The 24,359-nt window shown below is 32.9% G+C and overlaps 1 protein-coding gene and 1 pseudogene across 2 annotated transcripts; one reads left to right on the top strand and one right to left on the bottom strand.

The window, feature by feature from the left end:
- Positions 1 to 7,932: 7,932 nt before the first annotated feature.
- Positions 7,933 to 12,414, top strand: LOC146887665 (uncharacterized; annotated as a pseudogene).
- A 1,567-nt stretch (positions 12,415 to 13,981) lies between these two features.
- LOC114179339 (DCD (Development and Cell Death) domain protein) lies at positions 13,982 to 18,645 on the bottom strand. 2 transcript variants are annotated; one of them, XM_028065656.2, is made up of 4 exons: positions 18,523 to 18,645; positions 17,625 to 17,934; positions 17,358 to 17,474; positions 13,982 to 17,274 (listed from the first exon to the last, which is right to left on the bottom strand). In XM_028065656.2, the coding sequence occupies exons 2-4, from the start codon at positions 17,907 to 17,909 to the stop codon at positions 14,395 to 14,397; spliced, it is 3,282 nt and encodes a 1,093-aa protein (XP_027921457.1). In that variant the 5' UTR covers positions 17,910 to 17,934; positions 18,523 to 18,645; the 3' UTR covers positions 13,982 to 14,394. The 2 variants fall into 2 exon arrangements, with proteins under 2 accessions (XP_027921457.1, XP_085526426.1); XM_085670300.1 differs by having other exon boundaries at positions 17,625 to 17,963; positions 18,523 to 18,636.
- Between the last annotated feature and the right edge of the window lie 5,714 nt (positions 18,646 to 24,359).

Raw genomic sequence — 24,359 nt, 5'->3', positions numbered from 1 at the left:
TTAAGCAAGGGATTTTCAGGTTAGGGGAGTTGAACCCGAATTCTTTTTTTTTAACCATCATATGCTGGTGATTCTGATAGGTTTTGTACTCTGAATTTCGTGCTGCACATGAGTGAATTTTAAGGGTTATGGGTTTTGGCACTATTTTATTAAACTTTTGGTCAAAAAGCATGAAGATAATAAGGTTATACTGTCTATGTTGTGGTTATGCATGTTTGGGGCTGTTGGGGGGTCTGTTGCAGTGTTAAATTACGCGTGTATGATTAGTGGGATTGTGATAATTGCAATGGTATGAATTTGGAGTGTATTTTGGATGAACCTGTGCTGTTGTGTGCGTGAAACAGCGTCAAAACCTGTAATTCTCGCTCAGGCGAGTCAGACTCGCCTAGGCGAGATATGCAAGGACGCGAATCCTCAATCTGCTCGTGGTCATCGCTCGGGCGGAGAGTTTTGGGGTTTAGACGAGGGCTCATCTCGCTTAGGCGAGTGAGACTAGCCTAAGCGAGAAATCATATGTGATTGTGTTGTATGTTGAACAACTCGCGCAGGCGAGGGTGATTGTTGTTTTGAGCGGGAGTACATCTCGCCCAGGCGAGACCCTCTCGCCTAAGCGAGATCTCGAGGGAAGATTGGTGGTTATTGTTGAACTCGTCGCCTAGACAAGGTATATAAATTTTGGGCGAGTGGGAATCTCGCCCAGGCGAGAATGATCTCGCTTAGGCGAGATAGGCTGGACAGGTTACACAAAGGAGTCTATTTTAAGGGAGTGAAGGGGATGAGAAACTTCTACGGCAGGTGTTATTGCTATATTAATGGGATGAAGGGGAAATTATAGAGCATGGTCTATAAGGCTTCTAAGAATATCTCATTGGTGGGCTTGCTGGTGTTCCAAGGGTTGTGGCCCGGGACGTATCTTCGAGTTGTGGCTCAGGATAGGGGTTAAGCACGTGGCATTCTATGGGTTGTGGCCCGGAATGACTTTCCTTGAGTTGTGTGTTCAAGATCGCAGAGGAACACGAGGAACCTTGAGTTGTGGCTCGGGTTGGCGAGTGTGCCGGTGTGAGTGTGCTAGTTGTGGCCAGTCCGGATGGGTCCAGATGGATTGCCCTCCTCAGTAGTCGCTGACGAGTTTAGTAGTCCTGGGACATTACGGACTATGTTCATATTTGGGAACTCCACCTGGCGTTACGATGTGTGATCCGTAGCATGGTTTCCGCATGTGCTCTATCGGTTGTGGCCGATAGGTGTGGCAGCAAGGCACCTGGAGATACTCAATAGAAGATATAGATCAATGCTAACATGGTTGTAGCCATGTGAAGGAAATGGAACGAGGTTCCTTGATGTACTTAATATACATGTTGGTGGCCATGTGGAGGGAAGGTAACGTGCCTTCCATTAGGTGCATCGGTGTACATGGTGGTGGCCATGTGATGGAAATAGAATGAGACTCTATGGGAAAATAAAGGATACTTGACATGGTGGTGGCCATGTCGTATAAATAAGGAATTGGTGTTGTTGTTATATTAATCGTATTGGTAAAACATGTATGTGCATATTGATATATATATATATATATATATATATATATATATATATATATTCTTGTATGTTTTAACTGTTAGCTCACCCTATCTGCTTGTGTTTGGCGATGATCATGTACGCGGTACACATGAGCAGGTGATGATGCAGGTGGAGCTGGTGAGGCTTAGCTACGGAGAGGGGATAGCTTGGGGATTTTATTTTATGATTTTGAATCAGTTGTAAACATTTATGTTCTTGGACTTGTTATTTTATAATTGACGAATACTTGTCTAAATTTTCATTTTCGATGTATGAAATAAAGAGTTAAATTTCCCGCGTTTTGGGAAATGAGGTATTATTAACTGCGACGTTATTATTCTTCCTTTTAAGAAATAAATGATGCTGATATATTATTTCTTTTTATTTTATTAAATTCATAATATCCAGATGGGATGTTACAAGAACCACCCCTACAAAACAAATTATGAATCCGAATCTCCAGCAGCAAAGAAACGACACTAAAAACTCAAACCAGAATCAAATTAAAACCAAAATCTAATAATAATAATAATAAGAAAACTCACTCAATCACAAACCTAAACACCACCCAATTCATTTAAATCTAAAACCGCATGAACTCAAACTAATAATCACAAGAAGGAAGAAACTCCCAATTAAAACAACCAAACACAAATCAATCAAAATAAATAAATAAAGAGAATCACAACTGAGGGAAAGATATTGGAGAACCTCGTCGGTGAGCATGAAGGAGAGCGCAAGCTGAGAGCAAAGGTTTGACAATTTAAGGGTTTTGTGTGAGAAAAAACCAGAGAGAGCGTAGTGTTCAGGCGTTAATGCTAATGAGGAAGAGGGTGGATGGTAATGATGATAGATGAATGAAATGTTGTGTGAATCAATCATATAGATGGAGGATTTATTTCATTTTTGTTGTGAAAATTCCCTTTCGTGAGTGGAAGGGATACAATAAAATGAGAGGAAAACTGTGCGGTGATGATGATGAACAACGTGTTTTCTTTTTTGTGACCATCATACGTGAAAAACTAAATGCATGAATATGAGTAGGAGTGGAAGTAGAGAAGTTGAGATAAGAAGAAAATTGTTTCCTCCCATCTTTCAAACTGTTTTTTTATTTTATTATTATTTTATTTTATTTTAATTTTTTATTTTTTATTTTAATTAAACAAAACGAAAAATAATTAATAATTAATAATATCTTTTTTAATCTAAAAAATAAAAAGCTTATTTTACTTAACTTTAAAAAAACATAAATTAAAGAAACCTTTTTTAATCCCTTTTTATTATTATTTAATTTTTTTTAAGATAATTTATTTTTATTCCTTTTAATTAACACTTATTTTTTGTTTTTTTTAAGCATTTTTATTCCTCTGAACGAAATTGGGTGTTGACAAGCATCATACATAATGGCTCCATCTTCTTTCAATGTGGTCTTCTGAAGTACAACTTATTGATGGATGTCATGCTTGGAACCCTATAGTTGAGCATACTTTCCGAGTCAAAATGTTGAATGTGCAATTCTCTGGTATGCGAAAGAGTTTTGGACTTTCACATTGGAACTTCACACCATCTTCACATTGCATCATTTGGCCATTGGAAAACAAGGCTACAAGATAGGAATTTGAATAGTTCTCTTGGGTGTTGATGCCAAAGTGTTCCATGTCAAACAATTGGATGTGTTGATATTTTGATAGTGGTTTGAGTTGGTTTGTTATGCAATAGCATAGTACAATAAGTTGTTTTTGGAGTTTATGTATTTATAAGGAAAGTAGTTGTAGGTCTTGCTATGGATTCAAATAAGGTTTACATGACCTGGTATCCCAATAAAGTGCACACATCTTATCATAGTGTCAGGTTACATGTGAAACCATTAATGAATTCATTGTGTACGACCATGTGTTGAAATATCTGTCAGCTTTTCAAGTGGTCAAATTATGTATCTTTATTCGCACATTATTCCAATAGCATTGACAAGTCTTGTCCAAATTGCAAGGTGAGAGTAAATTTCTGAATTAAATATCTTCCTTAGCACATTATAACAATGGTGATATAATAAATCAGCCTTGGCACCTCCCAATAAAGTTGACAAGTCTTTTCATAATTAAAAGGTGCAAGTGAGACCATTTATTTCAAATATGCATCAGCTTTTACAGTGGTCAAAGTAAATTTCTTAATTGGCACGTTATCCCAATTGAAGTATCTATCACCTTTTATAAAAGTAATATAATAAATCAGCTTTGGCACCTCCCAATAAAGTTGACAAGTCTTGTCATAATTAGAAGGTGCAAGTGAGCCATTTATTTCAAATATGCGCCAACTTTTACAGTGGTGAGAGTAAATTTCTGAATAGGCACGTTATCCCAATTGAAGTATTTGTCACCTTTTAGAAGAGTCATATAATAAATCAGCTTTGGCACCTCCCAATAAAGTTGACAAGTCTTGTCATAATTAGAAGGTGCAAGTGAGGCCATTTATTTCAAATATGCGTCAACTTTTACAATGGTCAAAGTAAATTTCTTAATTGGTACGTTATCCAATTGAAGTATCTGTCACCTTTTAGAAGTGTAATGTAATTAATCAGCTTTGGCACTTCCCAATAAAGTTGACAAGTCTTGTCATAATTAGAAAGTGCAAGTGAGGCCATTTATTTCAAAGATGAGCCAGCTTTTACAGTGGTGAGAGTAAATATTTTTCTTGTCACGCTATCCATGTGAAGGTAGTCATTTCTATTTAAGGTTCTAGTTCCTTAGTTTGAAAGTTGTTGAGTGCTCTAGTATAATAAGTAAAAATGATTTTATTTGAGGATTTGAATGCATATAATTCTTTTAATGTTGCTATTGATTTTGAAGATGGAAGGTTCTCCTTATGTAGAATTCCAAATGGGGTTACTCTTAACCATATGCGCATCATCATAAGAAGTCATTTGATGGGACTATTTGAGCCCCCACTAAGCCATCAATGGTACCATGTCCCTCCTAAATTTGTTGCGGAAGGCATTAATGAGTTCCTTTTTGTAAGGAATGACGAAGATCTTCAACATGTCATTCAGTGGCACTCAATGATGGTCCCAACGGCAACAATATCTTTATGTTAACTTCATGAAAGTTGAGAAGTGTGACAACTTTGTACCTATTTAGTTTTTTTATATGTTTTAACATTGGTCTTTAAGATCATTGAACTTGTTGAGTTTATCTAAAGAAATTGTTGTTCGCTAGTTATCAATGAAGCATTTGGAATGATTAAATTTGTCCATTACTGATCTTCAAAATTGTGTTAAACATGGTAAACTCTTACAAACACATAAACACGACCTATTTCATATGTAATAAAATATTAAACTACATCTTTGTCCTTTTAATCACCGTAGTGGTGTCCAGTTCCACACTATGGTCGACACATGTTTCTGGTGGGGTTCCTCTTACGCACTTCAGGTCTAGATTCTTTTATGTGTGAAGGTTGTGGTTCGTGATCCTCCTCTGCTTGATGATCATAATGTGCAAGAGATGATGATGCTTCTGCATATGGATCATGGACGTAGATGATCAAGGTTGTTGGGTTCTTCATGGATCTCTTGTGATAGTTGAAACAAATTCAAGTTGTGCATGACGTCCATATCGTTTGGTCCCGATACGCTTCAACAACAATAATAAAGCCCAAACCCTCATAAGAACCCAAATAAACTACAACAATAATTGAAAATGTTAGTCATTCATTTAGAACCACTTATCGCTATACAAATGTTAAATGTTACCTGATTTTATTGCATGTGATTTATCCTTACCCGGTATCCCACTAAATCATTATGGGAGACATTTCTATAGTTTAGTACTCGACCGCCCCTCCATCGGCAAACTAGCGGGAAAGTTGGTGAAACTCTTAAAATGGGTGCAATAAAAGGCATCTGAAACCATGCTCATGATTGTAACAACGAAGCACATCCATCCATAGTCCTCGCACGTCCATCGGTTGCTTTGCACATCTTCCTATACAAGACAGCCAAACACGCTGAATCCCAACTATATCTTCTGGTTCTTCGAAGATTAGTCAAATAGTTCAAGTACATTAAATATACTTTATTTCCAATCTTATCGGGCATTAAAACCCTCCAATCAGCCCTAATATAAGAGCTCTAGCATGTGCATGAATGACCTCAATACTGAAATTTTCATCTATAGGCAACAAATTATCCCCTAACCATTTTAGTTTGATCATAAAACCGACAATCGATTCCCCCTTAATCGGTGCTATACCCAATAAGGTATCACACTTCTCGTCCCAATCCAACATAGTTAGACCAATGATAGGGGGTTCATCGACACAAAGCCCCAATTGAAGTAACACATCTTCCAAGTTTATGGTGCATTCTCTAGTTGGAAAATGAAATGTGTGTGTTTCAGGCCTCCACCTATCTACCAAAGCAGTCACTAAATCGTGGTCAACCTTTAGATTTCTCAATTTAGCCACACCGCCAAACCTTTCCTTCTTGTATTACAAGAACAATAGTTAGATGAGGTTCAGGCATAGAGTGACAGTAAGACGACACAATGCCCCCTTCCATGTCCTAAACAAAGAAGTAAAATATGTGAATATATAAAAACTTAGGTGTGTTAATAAGAAATGAAGTTGACATACCTGAGAAGAAATGTATGCAGCCATGTGCTCTTGTTGTCTTCATAGCAACATTTTGTTTAACTCTTTGTAGGTTTCTGTCGATAACAAGAATTGAAAACAACAACATTAAACATTTATAGACGATGCAAGACTTCACAAGGGAAAATTTAGTCATTGGATTACTCAAACGAATCACATCCCTTAGATTGAGGTTGGTGCATTGTCATGTCATTGGTCATTAATGTGAATCTAACAATTTGTCATGTGCAAAGACATTTACAGACTTCATCTTACACGTTATTTGCACAGCCTGATGCCGACTAAAGCTTCTATGAGGGTGACTACACAGTGCAGACATTTTTTCAGAAGTTGGACCCAAAGAACAAAAATTCGTGAATACCAAAAAATATTATTTATGTGAACAAAAATTAACCATACAATAGGTGCTTAGTAGTAAAAAAGGGTGGAGAATGAAGTAAAGCGAATGACTTTGTAAATTTTATTTGTGGTCTTAATGATGGGATAAATATATTATTTAAACTCAATTCTATAGTGTTTTATGCAATTAAACCAATGACATAAGTTTTAGATACGACAACAAATATTAATTCGTAGATAATGTCATCGAAAAACAAGTACTTAATACTTAAAGAAAAGTTCAATTAAATAGAAATACTTTGTTACATTGCACACACTGAAGTCATTAATGGAAATTAACTACTAATCATAAAGATTACTAAGCATATTATTGAGACCTCCCTACACACATAAAGAACTAAGCTTTAGTCATCGACATTATTGGCTGCAACTGAGTTTGTTGCATCAAAATTCTCACCTTCAGGAGGATGGAGGGTCACTGAAAGCTTCATTGGGAGATCATGTGGGAGTGGAAGGAAGAAGGCAATCATGTCGCGAACATCATCATTCGTAAGGAGCTTAATTGTTTCATTCTAGTCCCAGCATCCTAACACGAGCTTGTGAAATCATACATCTTTGACTCTTCTTCCCTGACTGCAACAAATACTAACGTTGTCCCAACTTAAGCAAGCAATCCTCAAGGAATTCAATGGTGCAACGTTAGCCGACTATGAAGTAGACTTACGTTACAGGTTAGCGATCTTCATATCGGGCGACCTTACACACTATCGATCTTGTACGATGTGTGGAGATGACGATGTTGAGTCTATTTTTTACATGGGAACAACAAAAGCATGTCATCTTCCAATTGAGATAATGGCCTTTATTACAACAGGGCATAACAATGCAATCCCTGACGAAGTTTATTTCGATTTTTCTAATAACTTCAACATGTCCTTCAACTTAGACAAAGGTTTATATTTTCTTATTTAAAGTATGTATTTTTATTTATGATGTTCTTCTTCATGAAATGTGTATGCAAGTTTTAATTTCAATGAATTTGAACTTACATAATGGGGGTGGTGAAATGCTAATCTCTTATAAAATGTAGTCAAGTCACATGCTAACATTAGAGGTCGTGTCAGTAACATGGGTTCATAATACTTTGTGTCAGTCATATGGATACATAAGAAGTCGTGTCAATCACATGAGTACATAAAAGCTTGTGTCACTCACATGATAACATTGACTCTCATGCAAGTCACATGTTCACATAATAGAAAGTGACATGATAATTTTAATTTCGGTATAAAAGACCACCACCACATTCTAAACTCACAATCTCAATCTTGCAATTTCTCTTTACTTTGAAAAATCATCAAAAATCATGTTAAACCACAACCTAAGATGGAAGGATCAATGTTTGTTTATGTATACGACGATGGAGAAATCATCAGTGACGCTCAAACTGGTGTCTACTTTGCATCTACAAAGACAATCATGATACGCATTCATAAAGGTTTCGGCTTCTCCAAACTTATTTGCATAATAATGGACAAGGCAAATAGAGATCCAAGGGATGGAGTTTCACTCATTCACTTTAAATTTCCAACTAAAGTTTGTGGCCAACATGTGACATACACAACCACTCAAATCCAAGATGACGATGACTTGGATGGCGCTTTCAACATGATACAGGTCACCCCAACTGTTACATCTATTGAACTCTGCACCACCTACAACTCAGGTACAAGACCTTCTGAAAATATTTCTTTAACACATTTTGATGCGCATCATCCACATCCAAACACTGAACCACAACAAGAACTATTTGACCTTAACACTATCTACCTAGGGGACTGGGGAAATGATATACAGTCATATACTCAACTACTAATCGATTCGTCTACCTCAAATATTTTTTAAACTCTCGCACATCACAACACCCAAAGGTTCTCTCCTCTCACTATCGTAGAAGTTGAAAACCTAGATCTACCTACAACATCCTTAGACGCGTTTATTGAAGATGAGGACAATATACTTTTTGACCAACATGATGACCATGACCAAACCCTAGATGTCCACCCCATACAACAACAACACCCTCACCCTCAGACACATGTCCCATATAACCCACAACAACACTTCGAATTATATGAAGAATACAACCAAACCCCATACCAGGAATTCCCAAACGCATATGACCATCACACAATGTTGCATGACAACTTTGAGCACGAAGTTGGTACACTAACCCAAGGAATGAGGTTCCAAACAAAGGAACAACTTCTAGATGCTTTAAATAGGTACCACATAACAAACCATTGCACCTAAAAAACCACACTCAAACACAACAAGGTTAAGGGTGCAATGTGTACAATAGGTGTGTCATTGGAAATGTCAAGCAATATTACGTACAAGGGACCAAGTGTGAGAAATTAGAAAGGTTGAAGATGTGCACACATATGCCACACAACGCATAACGCAAGACCATAGGCACCTGGGCTGAAGAATAATATCTCAACATGTAACACAAATGTTAGAGTCAGACCCATCCACACCAATTGCAACAATAATTTCTTCCATCCAATCCTCTATGGGATATAACACAACCTACAGAAAGGCATGGTTGGTGAAACAGCAAGCAATTGAAGATGTGTACGAAAATTGGGAACAATCTTACAACCGATTGTTGTGCCTACTACAAGTCATGCAAACTTATTTGCCTGGGTTTGTATACAAGTTGAAAACCAGTCCAATTACAAATGGGGAGGAGGTCCTAGAAAACCAACAACACTTTCGAAGAGTATTCTGGACATCCAAACCATGCATTGATGGCTTCCCATTTTGCAAACCAATATGCAAGTGGACGGAACCTTCCTTTACGAAAGGTATAGGGGCACCCTTCTTGTAGCTGTTGCACAAGATGGGTGAAATAGCATTTTCCCCATTGCATTTGCTATAGTAGAGGTTGAAACCGTCGAAGCTTGGTTGTTTTCCTTAAAAACCTAAGGACACACATTACGCCTCAACAAAATTTATGCTTAATGTTAGACTGCCACAATTCAATCAGTGCAACATTCAACAGATCCAATAGGGACTAGACTGAAGGGAACTACGTGCAGGTGTTTTGTATTCAACACATTGCACAAAAATTTAAAAAAAGATTCAAGAATACAACTCTGAAAAAGGACCTCGTCAATATGGGTAAGTTGTTACATGTAAATTTGTCTTTTTCATTTTTTTGCCTGTTAATTATTCACACCCATTATTAGAAAATAATTTATTTTTATAATTATATTTGTAGTGTACGCATTGACGGAGTCACGCTGTAACTACTACTACAACATCATTAGAGAAGACAACCTAGAAGCAGCAGCTTGGGTAGACCAAATTCCAAGGGAGCAGTGGTGTCTTACATATGATCAAGGAAGAAGGTGGGGTCACGTAACAACAAATCTGGCTGAAGCAATAAATTATGTCCTGAAGAAGACAAAGAATTTGCCAATTTCATCCATAATATTGGCCACGTACACTAGGTGCAACACATACTTCACGAAAAGAGGTAGGCAAATAACTGCAATGATCAGTGTTGGTCATGTGTACTCTGAATATGCGACCAACTTCCTACAAGATGCGGACTCCAAGTCAAACACGCACCACACCATTGAATTTGATAGAAATACCACAAGATTCAAAGTGGATGAGATGGTGAATCCTAGAGAAGTACGTCCTACAGGAAAATTTGTAGTCAAATTAGATGAAAGGTGGTGCGATTGTGGAAAGTTTCAAAAAATACATCTACCATGTTCACATGTTATTGCAGCTTGCAAGCATGCACATCACGACTTCAGCATGTACATAAGTCTCCATTATAAGTTGGATGTCATCATGGAAGTATATGACAATTTATTTGGCAAGTTAAGACATGAAGAATATTGGCCATCATACCAAGGGCCACAGGTTTTGGCTCATCCTGCCACAAAAAGGAGCGAGAGGGGTCGTCCTAAATCAAGTAGAATTAGGACTGAGATGGACATTAAGGAAGGAAGACAATCAAGAAAGTGTTCCTATTGTAGAACTAGGGGACACACAAGAAATCATTGTCATCAGTGGCGAAACTTGGACAAAAAATTTGGGGGTGCCAAATTATATTATATATATATATATATATATATATATATATATATATATATATATATATATATATATATATAGTTAAAAAAATATCTTCATTTACTTTTCTCATTTCTTCTACTTAAAACAAGCACACATAATAAAAGAATTCAGAAAAATATGACTATCATTCATTATTATATCATAATACCAAACAATGAATACCATTTTAGATAAGTCCTTCGTACCTCATCAATTTTATTTGGTGAGTATTGTGAAATTTGAAGATAATTTTCCCGGATTGTGTTCTAATGAATTTTTAAATTCATTATATGTAACTCTAGGAACTTTAGATATTTGTTTTTAATTGTCTTGAATTTTTTGTTCTCATGAAATTTCTCAAGTTTAATTAACGTAGATGCAATTTTTTTCACCTTTATCAAAAACTTTCCTCCTTAAAAAAAATAATTCTTTTACTCTTTATTACAATCTTTCTAATATAAATTTATCATCTCTCCTGTATAAATTCAAAACTTTACCAAATTTACCATAGGCACAAAATCCCTAAATTTCATAATTAAAGATTATACTAATTTGGAAAAAATTATAAGTAGGGTTCATACCAATTTCATAAAAGAATCCCTAAAATCATAATTAGGGTTATACTAATTTGGGATAAACATCCTAAGAAGAATCATAAATCTAACATACATAAATCATTATAAGATATTAAGCTTGATATGTGAGAGATCATACGTAAATGTATATTTCAATGTCAATCTATGTGTTCTTCAACCTCTGTTTTCAATCTATCTCTTCATATTTTTTTCGCCTTCACACACTTTCATAATAACTTACATGGTAGAAAAATTTTATAACAAAAACAAAATCCTAATCTTTTTTATAAATCAATATTTCCATTACATTTATTATTTTATTTATTATTATTATTTTTCATAATATAAACTTAATATAAATAATATATAATTATAATTTAAAAAATATATGTAAATATATATTAAAAAAATCCAAAAAGTTTTGGGGGAGCCGTGGCTCCCCCTATCCCTCTGATGATCCACCGTTGATTGTCATAATAACCCTGCACTTAGATGATCCACATCAAACCACTTAGTTTATGTTGTACTTTTAATTGTGTTCAATAAATTTATACTTGATTCAATTCAATGATACATTTATTTTATTATCTTTTATTGTTACTTATTTTACATAAACCAAAAACAAATAACAAAATTATTTAAAATACAATAATGAAATGGTTTTAAATTATTTTAGTTATTTCATTCATTTTTAAATTATTTTTTACAAATTTGCAATGTTTATAATATACAATTTTTAAAAATTATCCAAAATTAAAAGAAAACTATAATTTCAATATTTATAAACATCTATTAAAATAATTAATACTACACAAATTATAAAAAATAAATTAAATTGACTTTTATATTTTCAAATTACACATAAAATAAATTACTACACAATACAAAATCTATTTTTAAATCAACAAATTCAAAAAGAAAAAAAATATTTTTTCTTTTTATTTTTTCTAATAATAAATAAAAAATAATACTAAATTTTTTTTTAAATAAATTTTACCTGTAACATTTTTTACAAAAAGAAAAAAAAATTAACTCTTATATTTATTTTATTAAAAGAATACAAAAACCTTAATTCTAATTTATTTATATAAAAAATGAAAAAAAAAATTCAGTTCAGAATTCAGGTTCTGAGTACCAAATTCTAACTGGGGAATGAAAAAAAAAAATATTGCAAAACCAAGACTATAATTCAACTCTATGCGAACCGAATTCCCACCTAAAGCCTAAAAGTAATAATTATATACAGTGTTATTCACGTAAATAAAATAAAAATAGGAAACAGTGCTTATGCGAAAAAAAAAATCGTTAACGTATATTCAAACTGATTGAAGGTATAAAACGTTATTTGGTATTAAAATTACTTAAGGATTTTAATAAAATAAGTTCAAATATTACATTATCGGCACGGAAATTTTTTTTCTTTTTGGCAATTCTACGAAAGGTTTAACGTAATTTGATTCAATGTGTTTATGTATTAATTATGTTAACTGGTACTTTAAATAATTTTAACATTTTTTTAAAGTGCTAATCGCCAAATAGATTTTTTATTGCTTTATGCAACTAAATAATTTTAACATAATCTTTTCAAAATGTTAATTAACTAATAAATTGTTATTTGGTAGTTTAAAATTATTTTAGGATTTTATAAAATAAGTTCAAATAATAATCTTTATTTATTTCATTTTTAATTTGCAACCTCCGTTACTATAAATAATTTGAGCATAATTTCATTTAAATTGTTTCTCCATTAAACTATTGTTTAGTACTTCGTAATCTTAAAAAAATATAATAATAGCTTCTAAAACATATATCATATAATTTATATTTTTAACTATTAAATAATTATAGTAAGAACTAAAATTCAATGATGGGACTTCAAATTTAAAAATTAATTTTTATTTAAAATTTTAAAACGGATCGTTTATGATATGTATTTTCTAATTAAAGTTTTTTTTTCATTTATCTATTTCCTCATGTTACCCTTACTTTTTAGATTTCCTTTTCTTTTTCCTTCTTCGTCGTAACTCAGCGACAGACGCACTTTCTTTCCCCCTGGCTGACGCACACCAGCATAGGTTTCTGATGACGACTTCACCTTTATTTTTGTCTCTTTCCCATTTTCTACTTTTCTCCTTTACAATCACTTTTCCAATTTTGTTTGTATCTAATTTTTAATTCATCGTACTAAAATTTGAGTTACTATGAATAGAAGGGTGTAGCGCCACACACGAGTCTACAATTTGGGGATATTGACGCCCATGGGACTTCGCAAAGATGAATTTTTGGCCGTGATTGACGGTTGAATGAAGACGTAACCAATAAACATTCTTATTGCAAGGAAGAAGAAGGGAAATAATTCTGAACACGAGGAATAGAATTGGAAAAGTAAACAAGAAAACACCCTCACCATTACATAATTGTGAATCACACATATCGAGAGGATAAAGATTTATACTATAATTGCGAATCAAAGTGACCGTGGGAGTCACGGTTTCTTGATCATGCATGGCTATTACTACATTATAAACAGGTACAGGAAAATTACCGCTCAACTTATTTAAGCGTAAACAAATGCTTAAATTTATAAAAGTGACGTACAAACTTCTCTGTATTTTTTTAATTATTCCAAATAGTTTCTGGATAAAAAAACATTAAAAACATTTGATAGAAATTGAATTTAATCTATTTCAAGGTGAAAATCGAATCGTTTTCAACATTTGAACTTGTTCTAAAATCAGATATTGATATTTCACCATCTGATAAAAAACACTAACAAGACTTTTAGGCATGTCTACAATTTTTCTAAATGCAAAACCTTCCCAAAATAAGGTCTATAGTAAGTCTCAGAACATCCTATAGATGTTTCAGAACTTACAAACTGTGAAATCAGAGAATAAGACGTGTGGATGACGACACTAAAGCCATCATTTTTTGGTGAGTGGAAATTGAAAAGAAAAGCTAGAAACCCATGGAAAAGAAATCCCCAACGCTGTATCAGCTAACAAAACCAACTCTTCAATGTCGGGGAATTCAAACCATGATAAGCAAAAAAGGATCAGCAACTTGATTTACCCATTGTAAACATGAGTACCACGGAAGGAAGGAGCCACACCTTAGAAATGAGGTTTCAATTGGCTCAAATCATCTTTTGCTTACAAGTATAGCCACAGTTCTGTGAACCGTCCGATCCATCTTTAACTTCAGTAAGAACGGAGGATCTACAATCCTCAGTCTTAATAGGCCTGCCAGCACATTCTAGACATAGAGAAGGCAGTGATTCTGAATCTGAGCATACTGACTTTTTACTCTCAGTCATAGATAAGACTTCCTTGAAAAAAGAAGGAACAATTGCACCAGTTTCAATGTTGGAGTTCTGTAAACAGTCAAATCCATCTTTAACTCCATCAAAGGAGCTGCCATCTTTCGACAATTGTTCTGTAGAATTACTTCCTCTGCCAGAGGAAGTGATCTTATCGTGCTCTTCACATATTGAACACATTGAGTCTGTACCTGCATGTACTTGCTTTAAACTATCAATCCCATGTAAACTTTCATTTATAGGAGCAGAAGTTTCAATTAGAACCTTTTCAGAACCATCTTTAACTGTAATAGTGCTGCACTCTTTGGGAATTTCTTTGTCAGCATTAGTACCTCCGCCAGCACATTCGATCTTATGCACCTGATGGTCTTGACAAATTGAGAACGATGACTTTGAGTTCAGAGAAACTGATTTTATAATATCCATCGTACATAAACCTTTCTTGGTATGACATCTATCGCCTCTGCAAGAAGCTGAAGAAAAACTATTGTGGGTTACGTTCTCCAGACATTTTGATCCATCACTAAATGCAGTAAGAGCACCCTCGGTTGCTTTTTGTCCTCCTTCACCGCAGACATATCCCCTGGCATGATTAGTTTCCTTATCTTCGGTATGTGTTCCACCATTAATGTTTTGAATATTAGTATCTACTTTAATGCTATCCAGACCTTCTGACTTATCACTAAATACAGCAAGAGCACTATTGGATGTTCTTTCTCCTCCACCACTGCTGCCATATTCCCTAGCACGACAACTATTATTGTCATCAGAATGTATTTCACTAATAATGTCACTTGCTTCAGCACCTGCCTTAGTGTTTACCTCAGTTTGAACCAAAGCACAGCAGCTTTCCTTAACATCTTCGACATTACAACTTCCAAGTCCTAAGTTTTGTGAAGTATCGAGATCAATGACCTTATCATCAGAAGTTAAACTATTACCGAAATTTGGGCGGATCAACTTTCTTCTCTTTTGTTGCCCAACCACTGAATTCTCATTTCCAGCACTAGGTTTCCCGACTTTGCTACGCCGCTTGAAATCCACAAAACATGTGACTTCGGCTGCTTTGTTAGTATTGCCCACAGTTGCAGTAGTTGAATCGATAATTTGATCATTCAAGGTGTTCTCAGAGAAATCACCCTCCTTCGTCCTCAAACTACTTCTTTGAGTATAATCTTTCAAACTTTCAGCTTTGTTGCGCTTGGGCTTGAGCTTCGGCATTCTTTTTGTCATCCACATGTTGTGACTCTGCCGAACCCTTTCCATCACTTCATCAACTGAAGTATGGAAATCATTGTGACCATCTTGTTCGTTGATATCCTGCATAAAAGATAATCGAGAAAAAACACTACTTTTTTTCTTTGCATAACCAGAATTGTTATTTTGAGTACCACCATAACATCCAATATCATATTCATAGATTAGTGGATCATCCTCTTTGAAATGACCCTCATTTGCCCATAAAATATCATGATTAAATGTTTCGCTGCTTTTCTGTAATGTTATCTCATGACTTGGGTTTTCTTGCAAAGTCGTGGAATGAAACTCGGTTCCTAACCATGGTTGGTGATTATGGAACAACGAAGGAAAGGGCTCATGTAGACTGCGGCTACTCTTTCCAATATCTGGTGGGATAGGGGATGACAAAGACTTCAAGGACGGAACATCATCGCAAGCCTCAGAAACAACAGATTCTGCTGCCAACTGATCAGAATTTTGAACCGTATTGAGAGGTATGAAATCCCTGTTGCTACCATACAAAACAGACTTCTGAAAGTCAACAGGGTGCCACCTGCTCGTGTCTTTCAGTTCATTATTATGGATGAGATATGGTTGACTGTTCAGGGAATTCCTCCCGAAGTTGTTTACAGGAGTAATCCTTTCTATTACTGGCTTAGAACCATCCATAACTCCAAAAGATGATGCCTGGCTAAAATTTAAACCAGGAACATCTGGGTCATATAGAAGGGATGACCTCTTAGAATTAGCACTTCCTTGTGTTGCACATGTATTACTTAAGAGCTGTGCCTGCATTGGTTGAATCATGGTTGAAGTTGACCTAAGCTGATTTTGAACCAAAGAACTATGCTCCAAAATAGGATTGCTGTAAAAGCCAGATGAATTGATATGGGAATTACGTTGACCAGGATTATCATTTGAAAATACCATCCTCTGATCCGTCTCTGGAAGGGAATTACCCATGAGCCTATCATTAATTGATAAGCTTCCCTCACCATGAATCCTAATTTTATCACATAGACTTTTGGGGTATCCATCAGTGATGTTTGGCCTGTGACAGATATCCATATAATCCTCATTCTCATATGCAATAAACCTACTTTCATCTTTTAATCCTGAATAGTCACAAACATACTCATACTCACTTGCATTATCCACCGCAGAAAACTGAGCAGTCGTTCCTCGCTTAATATCACTTGCATTTAATCCAGTATATTCAACTTTACCATTGTAATCAAAAGAATCGCCTTGGTGTTTATGCATTATGACAGGTGATATGTTATCACCCAAACCTAGCCCACTTTGACCTCTTTCAATTTGCATTCCATGATCAACAGATCTTCCAACATTGCCTAAAGGGTACCTTTCCGATTTCAAGTATTCGGGTCTGGACAATGGTCTACCAGGGGGCTCTGGTTCTAGCTTTCTCTTGCTGAACAAATATATAAGTTTATAGACCTGCACAGCAAATTAATTAAAAATCTTTAACTAAATCATCCTCGTTATTTTTGAAAACCAATCATTTTTAACCAAGAGCAGACCTGATTTTCAGATAGCCCAAAGTTAAACTTGTTAGCTGAAAAGTAATTTTCTCTGATTGCATCACGGAATAATTTTTCTGGGAGTGGCTTACAGAACCAAACTGGATCAAACTTAACCTACATCAGATCATTGAGAACGTGTGGTCACCACATCAATCATTAATCAAAGTAAGAAAAAATTAACTCTCGCACTCAAAAATCAGAACAAGGAATTGTTCATTTCCGATGGAAGGGGAAATTTATAAAAGGAGGTTATTGAATTGTTACCTGAGCAGGAAATTGCTTCCCCAGTTTCGCAAATGCATTAGGCACAATATTGATACCTCCATCACAGGAAGCCTTGAACACACCATGAAGTTGTCTCTTCTCATATTCATATAAGAATAGAATCATTCCAGCTTTAACCTGCTCTACAAACTGGATTTCAGTTGATGGGAGGCCAAATAGTCCCTTTTTGAAGCATTGTCTTTTAGTCTCACAATTTGACATAAAGATTGCTCCAAAATCCGGGTCTTTCCCATCAGCATTGTTGTGCTTATCGTTCAACCCCATGAGGATATATATTTACTATACTACGCTGTCACATTAGAAAATAAACAGCAGTGTCTGCGTTGTGTAAATATAGTCACACATAACAAAAGCGTTTCATATTTCATACATCAACCAGTATTTATAAAGCTCAAATGACAACCATTACCGTCGACCTCTACAGTGAAAATCACAATGATCGACACACAATAAACTCGTTCTTAAAAACCAACCAGCAATCTATATGATAATACTTAAAAGAAGAACAAGGCACATGCACACTCGCTTCCATCACAACAAAATATAGTATCGAACATGATCATCAGTTCAAACCAGTCAGACCTAAATTTTTTTTTTTTAATTTTTCGTTTCTAAATAAAAATAAATAAAATAAAATCTTGTTACATAAACAAACAACAACAACAACTCTACAGTCTGATCGGAACACAAAGAACGGCGGAAGAACCTCCACAAACGCAATATAAGAAAGAATGAAACGATAAAAAAAATGAAATAAAGAACAACAGATGAAACGTCGCAATGACGAAAAAGATAACAAATGATTGAAAACGTTACGAATAAAGAACACTGCAACAGTGAAGCGATGATGAGAGAGAAGCGAAGAGAAAAAGCGTACCGATGTAGAAGAAGAAGAAGAAGAGAAGGAGGGTTTGAGAGTGAAAGAAAAGAAGAAGCGAAAGAGACGCGATTGTGTGCAGAGTAATGGACTAACCGTTCTTATAAGAAGGAACCGCATGAATATAAGTGGGTCATTTTAAAAAAAAAAGATGCAGGGTGGTTTTCAATGATTTTCTGTTGTGAGTGACTTCTGAAAACACGTGGCGCGCGTGTGTGTTCCACGGGGCTCTGGTTTGGGCTTGGAATACGCCACCGGATAAAAAAATTACCCAATAAATATTTCAGGTATTATTATAATTTTTTTTTAATTAAAATAACAATCATGCTTGAAGATTAAATAGTTAGTCCACAAAAAAAATAATTAATTTATGAAATAATAAAATAACTGACGTTAAACTGATTATATTAATATGTTAATGGTGATTACTGAAATCAACACCACTAATATATTTATGTTATGAAAGTAGTATAAGAAAAATTAAATCTTATAAGATTTATGAATTTAATTAAATATGTATTAGTATGATAATTTCTTTCTAGCATGGTTTAAGATTTGCAAGAAAAAAAAACTTGATTAAATGATATAAGTCCTTATTACTTAATGGATTGTGTGAGAACCTAAAAAACCTCTTTTTTGATCGTTAATATTTTTAAATAATGATATCTTATTATTACTTTAATAATAAAAAAATTATATATAAACAAGAAATTCATAAAAGGATTTTATTATTTAGAAAATACTTTATCTTTCTAGAATTTTTCTTTCTAGAACTCTCTCTCTTCTCTCTAAAATATCACATCTCACTTACGTTCATCTTTTTAAAAATCGAAGACCGACTGCCAGAATGATCATTATGACGAGATCTTCAAATATGTCTTATCAGTTTTTTAAATTGAGTAAGTTGTGTTTCTGCTATTTTCTTGGTCAATTCTCTTCAATTATGGTTGTAATCCTTTTTGCATCGCATGTGAATCTTAAGTTTTCTATGAGAATCTCTAATGATCAGTGGTTCTAAGGATGTTCACTGATCATGTTTATCTTATTCCTAGATTAATTGTAAGCTTTCTGAGGGGTCTACAGGTCGTCTAAGTCAATTGCAAGTATGGGAAGTTAATTATATTGCTTGGATATTGTGTAATTGTTTGATTTATAGATTTCATGATTAAAATCTAGTTATTGGCTTGTGAAATTGATATTTAATATGTATGAGATTCATGTGTAAATTGAAATGGGTGTGGTTTAGAAATTGTTTGTATCTATTATGTTTTGCTAGTTCAAATTACACTGGTGATGATAATGAAATGAGATTTTGCATGAAATTTGATGTTTGTGAGGATCCTCTGGTGGTTTGGATTGGTTGTAGCTACATAATTATGCAGAAATTGTTGTTCTACATAATTATGCAGACTCGTTGGGTGAGTAAATAGAAAATCATGAATTAAGGATAACTCTAATATGGGAGTCATTGGACAAGTAATTCTGGTTGGGCGAGCATTTCTCGCTAGGCGAATTATTGGGGACTTAATTCCTTGTACTTCCAGTGAAATATTCGTTGGGCAACCCTTTTGGTCGCTAGTCGAAACGTGTGTTTCGCCAAGTGAGAGAATGGATTCGTTGGGCAACTGTTTCAGGATTTGAACAAATATCAGCCAGTTTTAAATTTAATGATTTATGTGTTTGTATACTTAATTGATAAAGATCATTTAAGTTTATTGTGTTTTTGAAAGCATGGAATGAGATGTGGATTATAGGATTTCATGAAGAAATTCTAAGTGAAAGTATTTAATGAATGCATTAGCATAAAGATTCTTTATGGTGATATTCGTTCTCTAATACTACTCACGTTCAAATACAGTAGAGTAGGTTATGTCGTGAAGAAATGCAGGAGATCCTAACCACTCGATTTGATCAAGTCATAGGCGCGAAAGTGGCTTATCCTGTGAGTGGTTAGGTGATAACTCCTTAAGGTCAAACTCTGCAGAGTTTGGAAACCACCATAGGTGCACACTACCATGAGTATGATATTAATTGTATATATCCGGATCATTGAGTCTAGAGTCAATTATTCATGGTGCATATGTATGACTATATATATACTATTTTAATCGATTTTTATCTTACTCAACCTATATTAGTAAGGTAAGTCTTCGTATTAAAAGTAACTTATTTAAGAGAAAATCCTGAATATATATGGTTAGGGACATCAGTCCCATAATATATACTTATATTTTTTAATTTGGTATAAACAACTACAATTTTTATATATAGTGGCGGATCTTGATAAAAAAAAATTGAAGGAAACAAAATAATATACTCAAAATTTACATATTTGATCATAGTCACTAATATAACAAAAGTATATAATCTATTATTGTAATCTTCTTGTATGTTTCACCAAAGGTTCAAAGTTGTATTTGATATAAAATCCAATTTAAATAAACTTATGTAATTTCATCTCTTTCACTTATTGAATATTCTCATATTTGAAAAAGTTCTATTGAGATAAGTTTTAAAGAATTAATATGAAACTTCTCATTTGTAACTCTTTGAATGTTACGAAAAAGAAAAGGTTCCTCTAATTTAACAACTAGATCCTTAATATCATGCTTGTGAAAATATGTAAAAAAGTAAATATGTATAGTTTCATCTTCACCTAGTATCATGTTTGTGATCATACCTATAAAAATACTCGAAGAAGTAAATATGTATTGTTTCATCTTTACTAGTATCTTTCTTTTTATCATTTTAGAAAATGAATGTATTATTTTATTCTTTATCAATATATCTATTTTAAAAAAATAAGATTAAAAGATAATTTAACAAAATTTAATAGAAAATTGAGAGAATAATTACTAAAAGAAAATTTACGATAATCAAGTGATCACAATTAAAAAATGTTATGAAAACACATATAGTAAATAACTTTTTTTTATATTCATAAAAAAATTAAAAAGAAACTAATAAGATGAAAAAAAATATTAAATATTAAATTAATATTTCACGATAAAAAGGATGTTACTCGTTTTATCTTACAAATGAAAACAAAAAAATAATATTGGTGTGTAACTTTCTATTTATTGTTTTTGTTAGAAATAAAAAGAAAATATACATAAGTGTGAAGATGCAGTAAGAAACCTAAAAGACAAGAAGAAAAAAAAAATCTCAATAATTTTGTTTATTATATTTAATTTTATATATTATTTATTAATATTAGATATTATATTTTATAAAAAAATTAAAAATTTATCAACTTTAATTTTCATTAATATAATATATACTATATTTAAAAAAGTAAAAGAAAAAAAGAATCGGGGCCATAGGTCCTATAACACTACTAACATCCACCATATATATATATATATATATATATATATATATATATATATATATATATATATATATATATAATTGTAGAAATTGAAAAGGTATTGAATGAGAATTATGTTGAAATAATGAAAAGATTAAAATAAATTTTTAATAAACATATTTATTAAATATATCTTGAGAAAAGTTTTATACATTCTTTTTTTATTGAAAAAGAATGTTAATAGTAGTTTTAAGTATAAATGAAGAATAAAAGTAAGGATTATCTTATATAGATATTTGTATTAAATACTAATTATTGCACAATAGTTATTTTCAATTTATCATCATATTTTTAATTTTTTATTCATTATATTTCTTTATCATTTATGTTCTTACATTATTAACTATATTAATTTAATTACTTATTTTGTAATTTTATACAGTGTCATATTATTTATTTAATTTAATTTTTTTTTCTCATAAACTACACGAGCATTAATCTACTATTATGTAATCATGTTTACTTTACTTAAAATATCTTACGAATTAGAATGAATAAATATTAACGTAATAAAACACTTTCATAATTATAAAAATGCTCCATAAAATGTATAAATTAAAATAATAGTATATAAATTTGGAATGGTTTATTTGATTGATTTAACTAAAATATATATAGAAGACAATTACCTTTACTATTATTCTATGTAAAAAAAAATTAAAAAACTACTATAATATTATCAGGTGATATTTCATATGTGATAGCTTTCTATAGTCATCTATTGCTTAAATTATCAATTAGACATTTATATATATATATATATATATACACACTGATATTGCATATTAACCAAACTTTGTTATTACATATTATTATAAAAAAAAATAGGTTATATGTTGTAAAAAAAAAATAACATTATCCATTCATAATTCATCATTTGATAAATTTATACCAGCAAATACATACTCTCTCTGATGTCAAATATATACATAAATATTTATACTAATTACTATAAAAAAATAAATATATTTTAGATATTAATATTAATTCAAATAACTTTTTATTCATATATATTTCACATCATTCTAAGTAATAGATATTCTTCTAAAAAAATGTCTCTATCAATATTTTTCTAGTTGTATATAACTTTGTTTTATACATAATTTTAACATAAAGTTCCTATTTATTCATTTTTTAATTTAAAAAGAGCTAGTTTAATAGACATCCAAGTGTAAATTTTTTTGTGCAATTAGTAATTGCGGTATATAATTCAATTTTATTTGTCAAAAAAAAATTCAATAAAAAATATATTTGTTTTTTTTTTTATGTTTGTTTGATACCAAAGTTATTTTAAATCAATTTATACTTGATATGTAACATTGATTTCCGGAACACTTTGAAACAATTACTTATTTTATTTTATGATATTAATAACGAGACACTATTAGTATACTTTATATAATATATATAAATTTAAATATCTTTTTCGTCCTTATTTTCATAGTGTTTATTGTAGATGGTCCTAATTTTTACTGAATGCTTAAAATGATCTTCATTTTTGCAATTTGTGTTTAATTTAATCCTTTTGTGTGACGCCGTTTAAATCAATAAAGAAGCATTATACATGTGGCATTGTTTGTATTACGTTTAATTGTGGTGTATTACGTGTACAATGACCTGGAGTAATTAGATTCAAATTCAAGATTTAGGACAAACATTACAATTAGGGATTGTGTAGGCTAAGGTTCATTGTTCGAGCACCTAGGAGGCGATTACGTTGTTCAAGCACCTGGACTTGGGGATTTCTGCATTCGGTTTCAAGTTTGTAGATTATCATCATCGACGAGGTGAGTACTTTCCTCTTGGGTGTAGGGGTGTCGTGATTGTCATTAAGTTTGTATATTGTCATCATTTGGGTTTAGGGTTTTCGTGATTATGTTTTGGGATTTATTCTGGTTTGAATGTTGTGATGTTGTGCACGACGAGGTCTTAATTGCATGAATTTGTGTAGTTTTTGTCTGTATGTGGGGGTTGGATGGGGTATTATTTTAATCTTCTTCTTTGTCGATTATTGGTGGTGGGTATGGTCCCTATTACTTTAATTGTTATTGATTGTAGCAGTGGTCCCCTATTGAGTAAAAGAAGAGTTTAATACAACCTTTTTCTCTATTGAATTTACTTTAGGGTAATGAGTGATGATAGGTTCGATGTTATTGTCCACCACAGTGATATTTTTGTACATAATGGTGGGTTCCATTATACGAATGAGGAAAAATCAACCTGATCATGAGATTCGGATAGGTGGAGTTACTTTGAAGTTCTAAATGCAGTTAAGGAGATTGGGTATGTTAACATTAAGGGGATGTGGTATGTTGTCCAAAAAAAATGCTTCACCTATTGTGGAAGTTGTGGGGAAATGGATGGTGAGGTTGTAGGAATGGAGGTTAAGGACAAGGCTAAGGACCAGGTTGGGGAAATGGATATTAAGGTAAGTGAAGTGCAAGTTCAGGTTGAGGAAGCGTATACT

This window comes from Vigna unguiculata, chromosome 3 (genome assembly GCF_037176805.1).
Source record: "Vigna unguiculata cultivar grain cowpea cultivar isolate G323 ecotype 2 chromosome 3, ASM3717680v1, whole genome shotgun sequence".
Taxonomy (NCBI): Eukaryota; Viridiplantae; Streptophyta; class Magnoliopsida; order Fabales; family Fabaceae; genus Vigna; species Vigna unguiculata.
Note: the sequence above shows the minus strand (reverse complement) of the source record. Positions and strands in the feature narration are given on the sequence as shown.

What these genes read in the sequence shown, in the direction of transcription:
- LOC114179339 (XM_028065656.2), bottom strand. Translation starts at nt 17,909, where the DNA reads ATGGGGTTGAACGATAAGCACAACAATGCTGATGGGAAAGACCCGGAT. An exon ending in GGAAGCAATTTCCTGCTCAG is followed by an intron (nt 17,475 to 17,624) that starts GTAACAATTCAA and finishes GATCTGATGTAG; the next exon opens with GTTAAGTTTGATCCAGTTTG. An exon ending in TTGGGCTATCTGAAAATCAG is followed by an intron (nt 17,275 to 17,357) that starts GTCTGCTCTTGG and finishes TTTGCTGTGCAG; the next exon opens with GTCTATAAACTTATATATTT.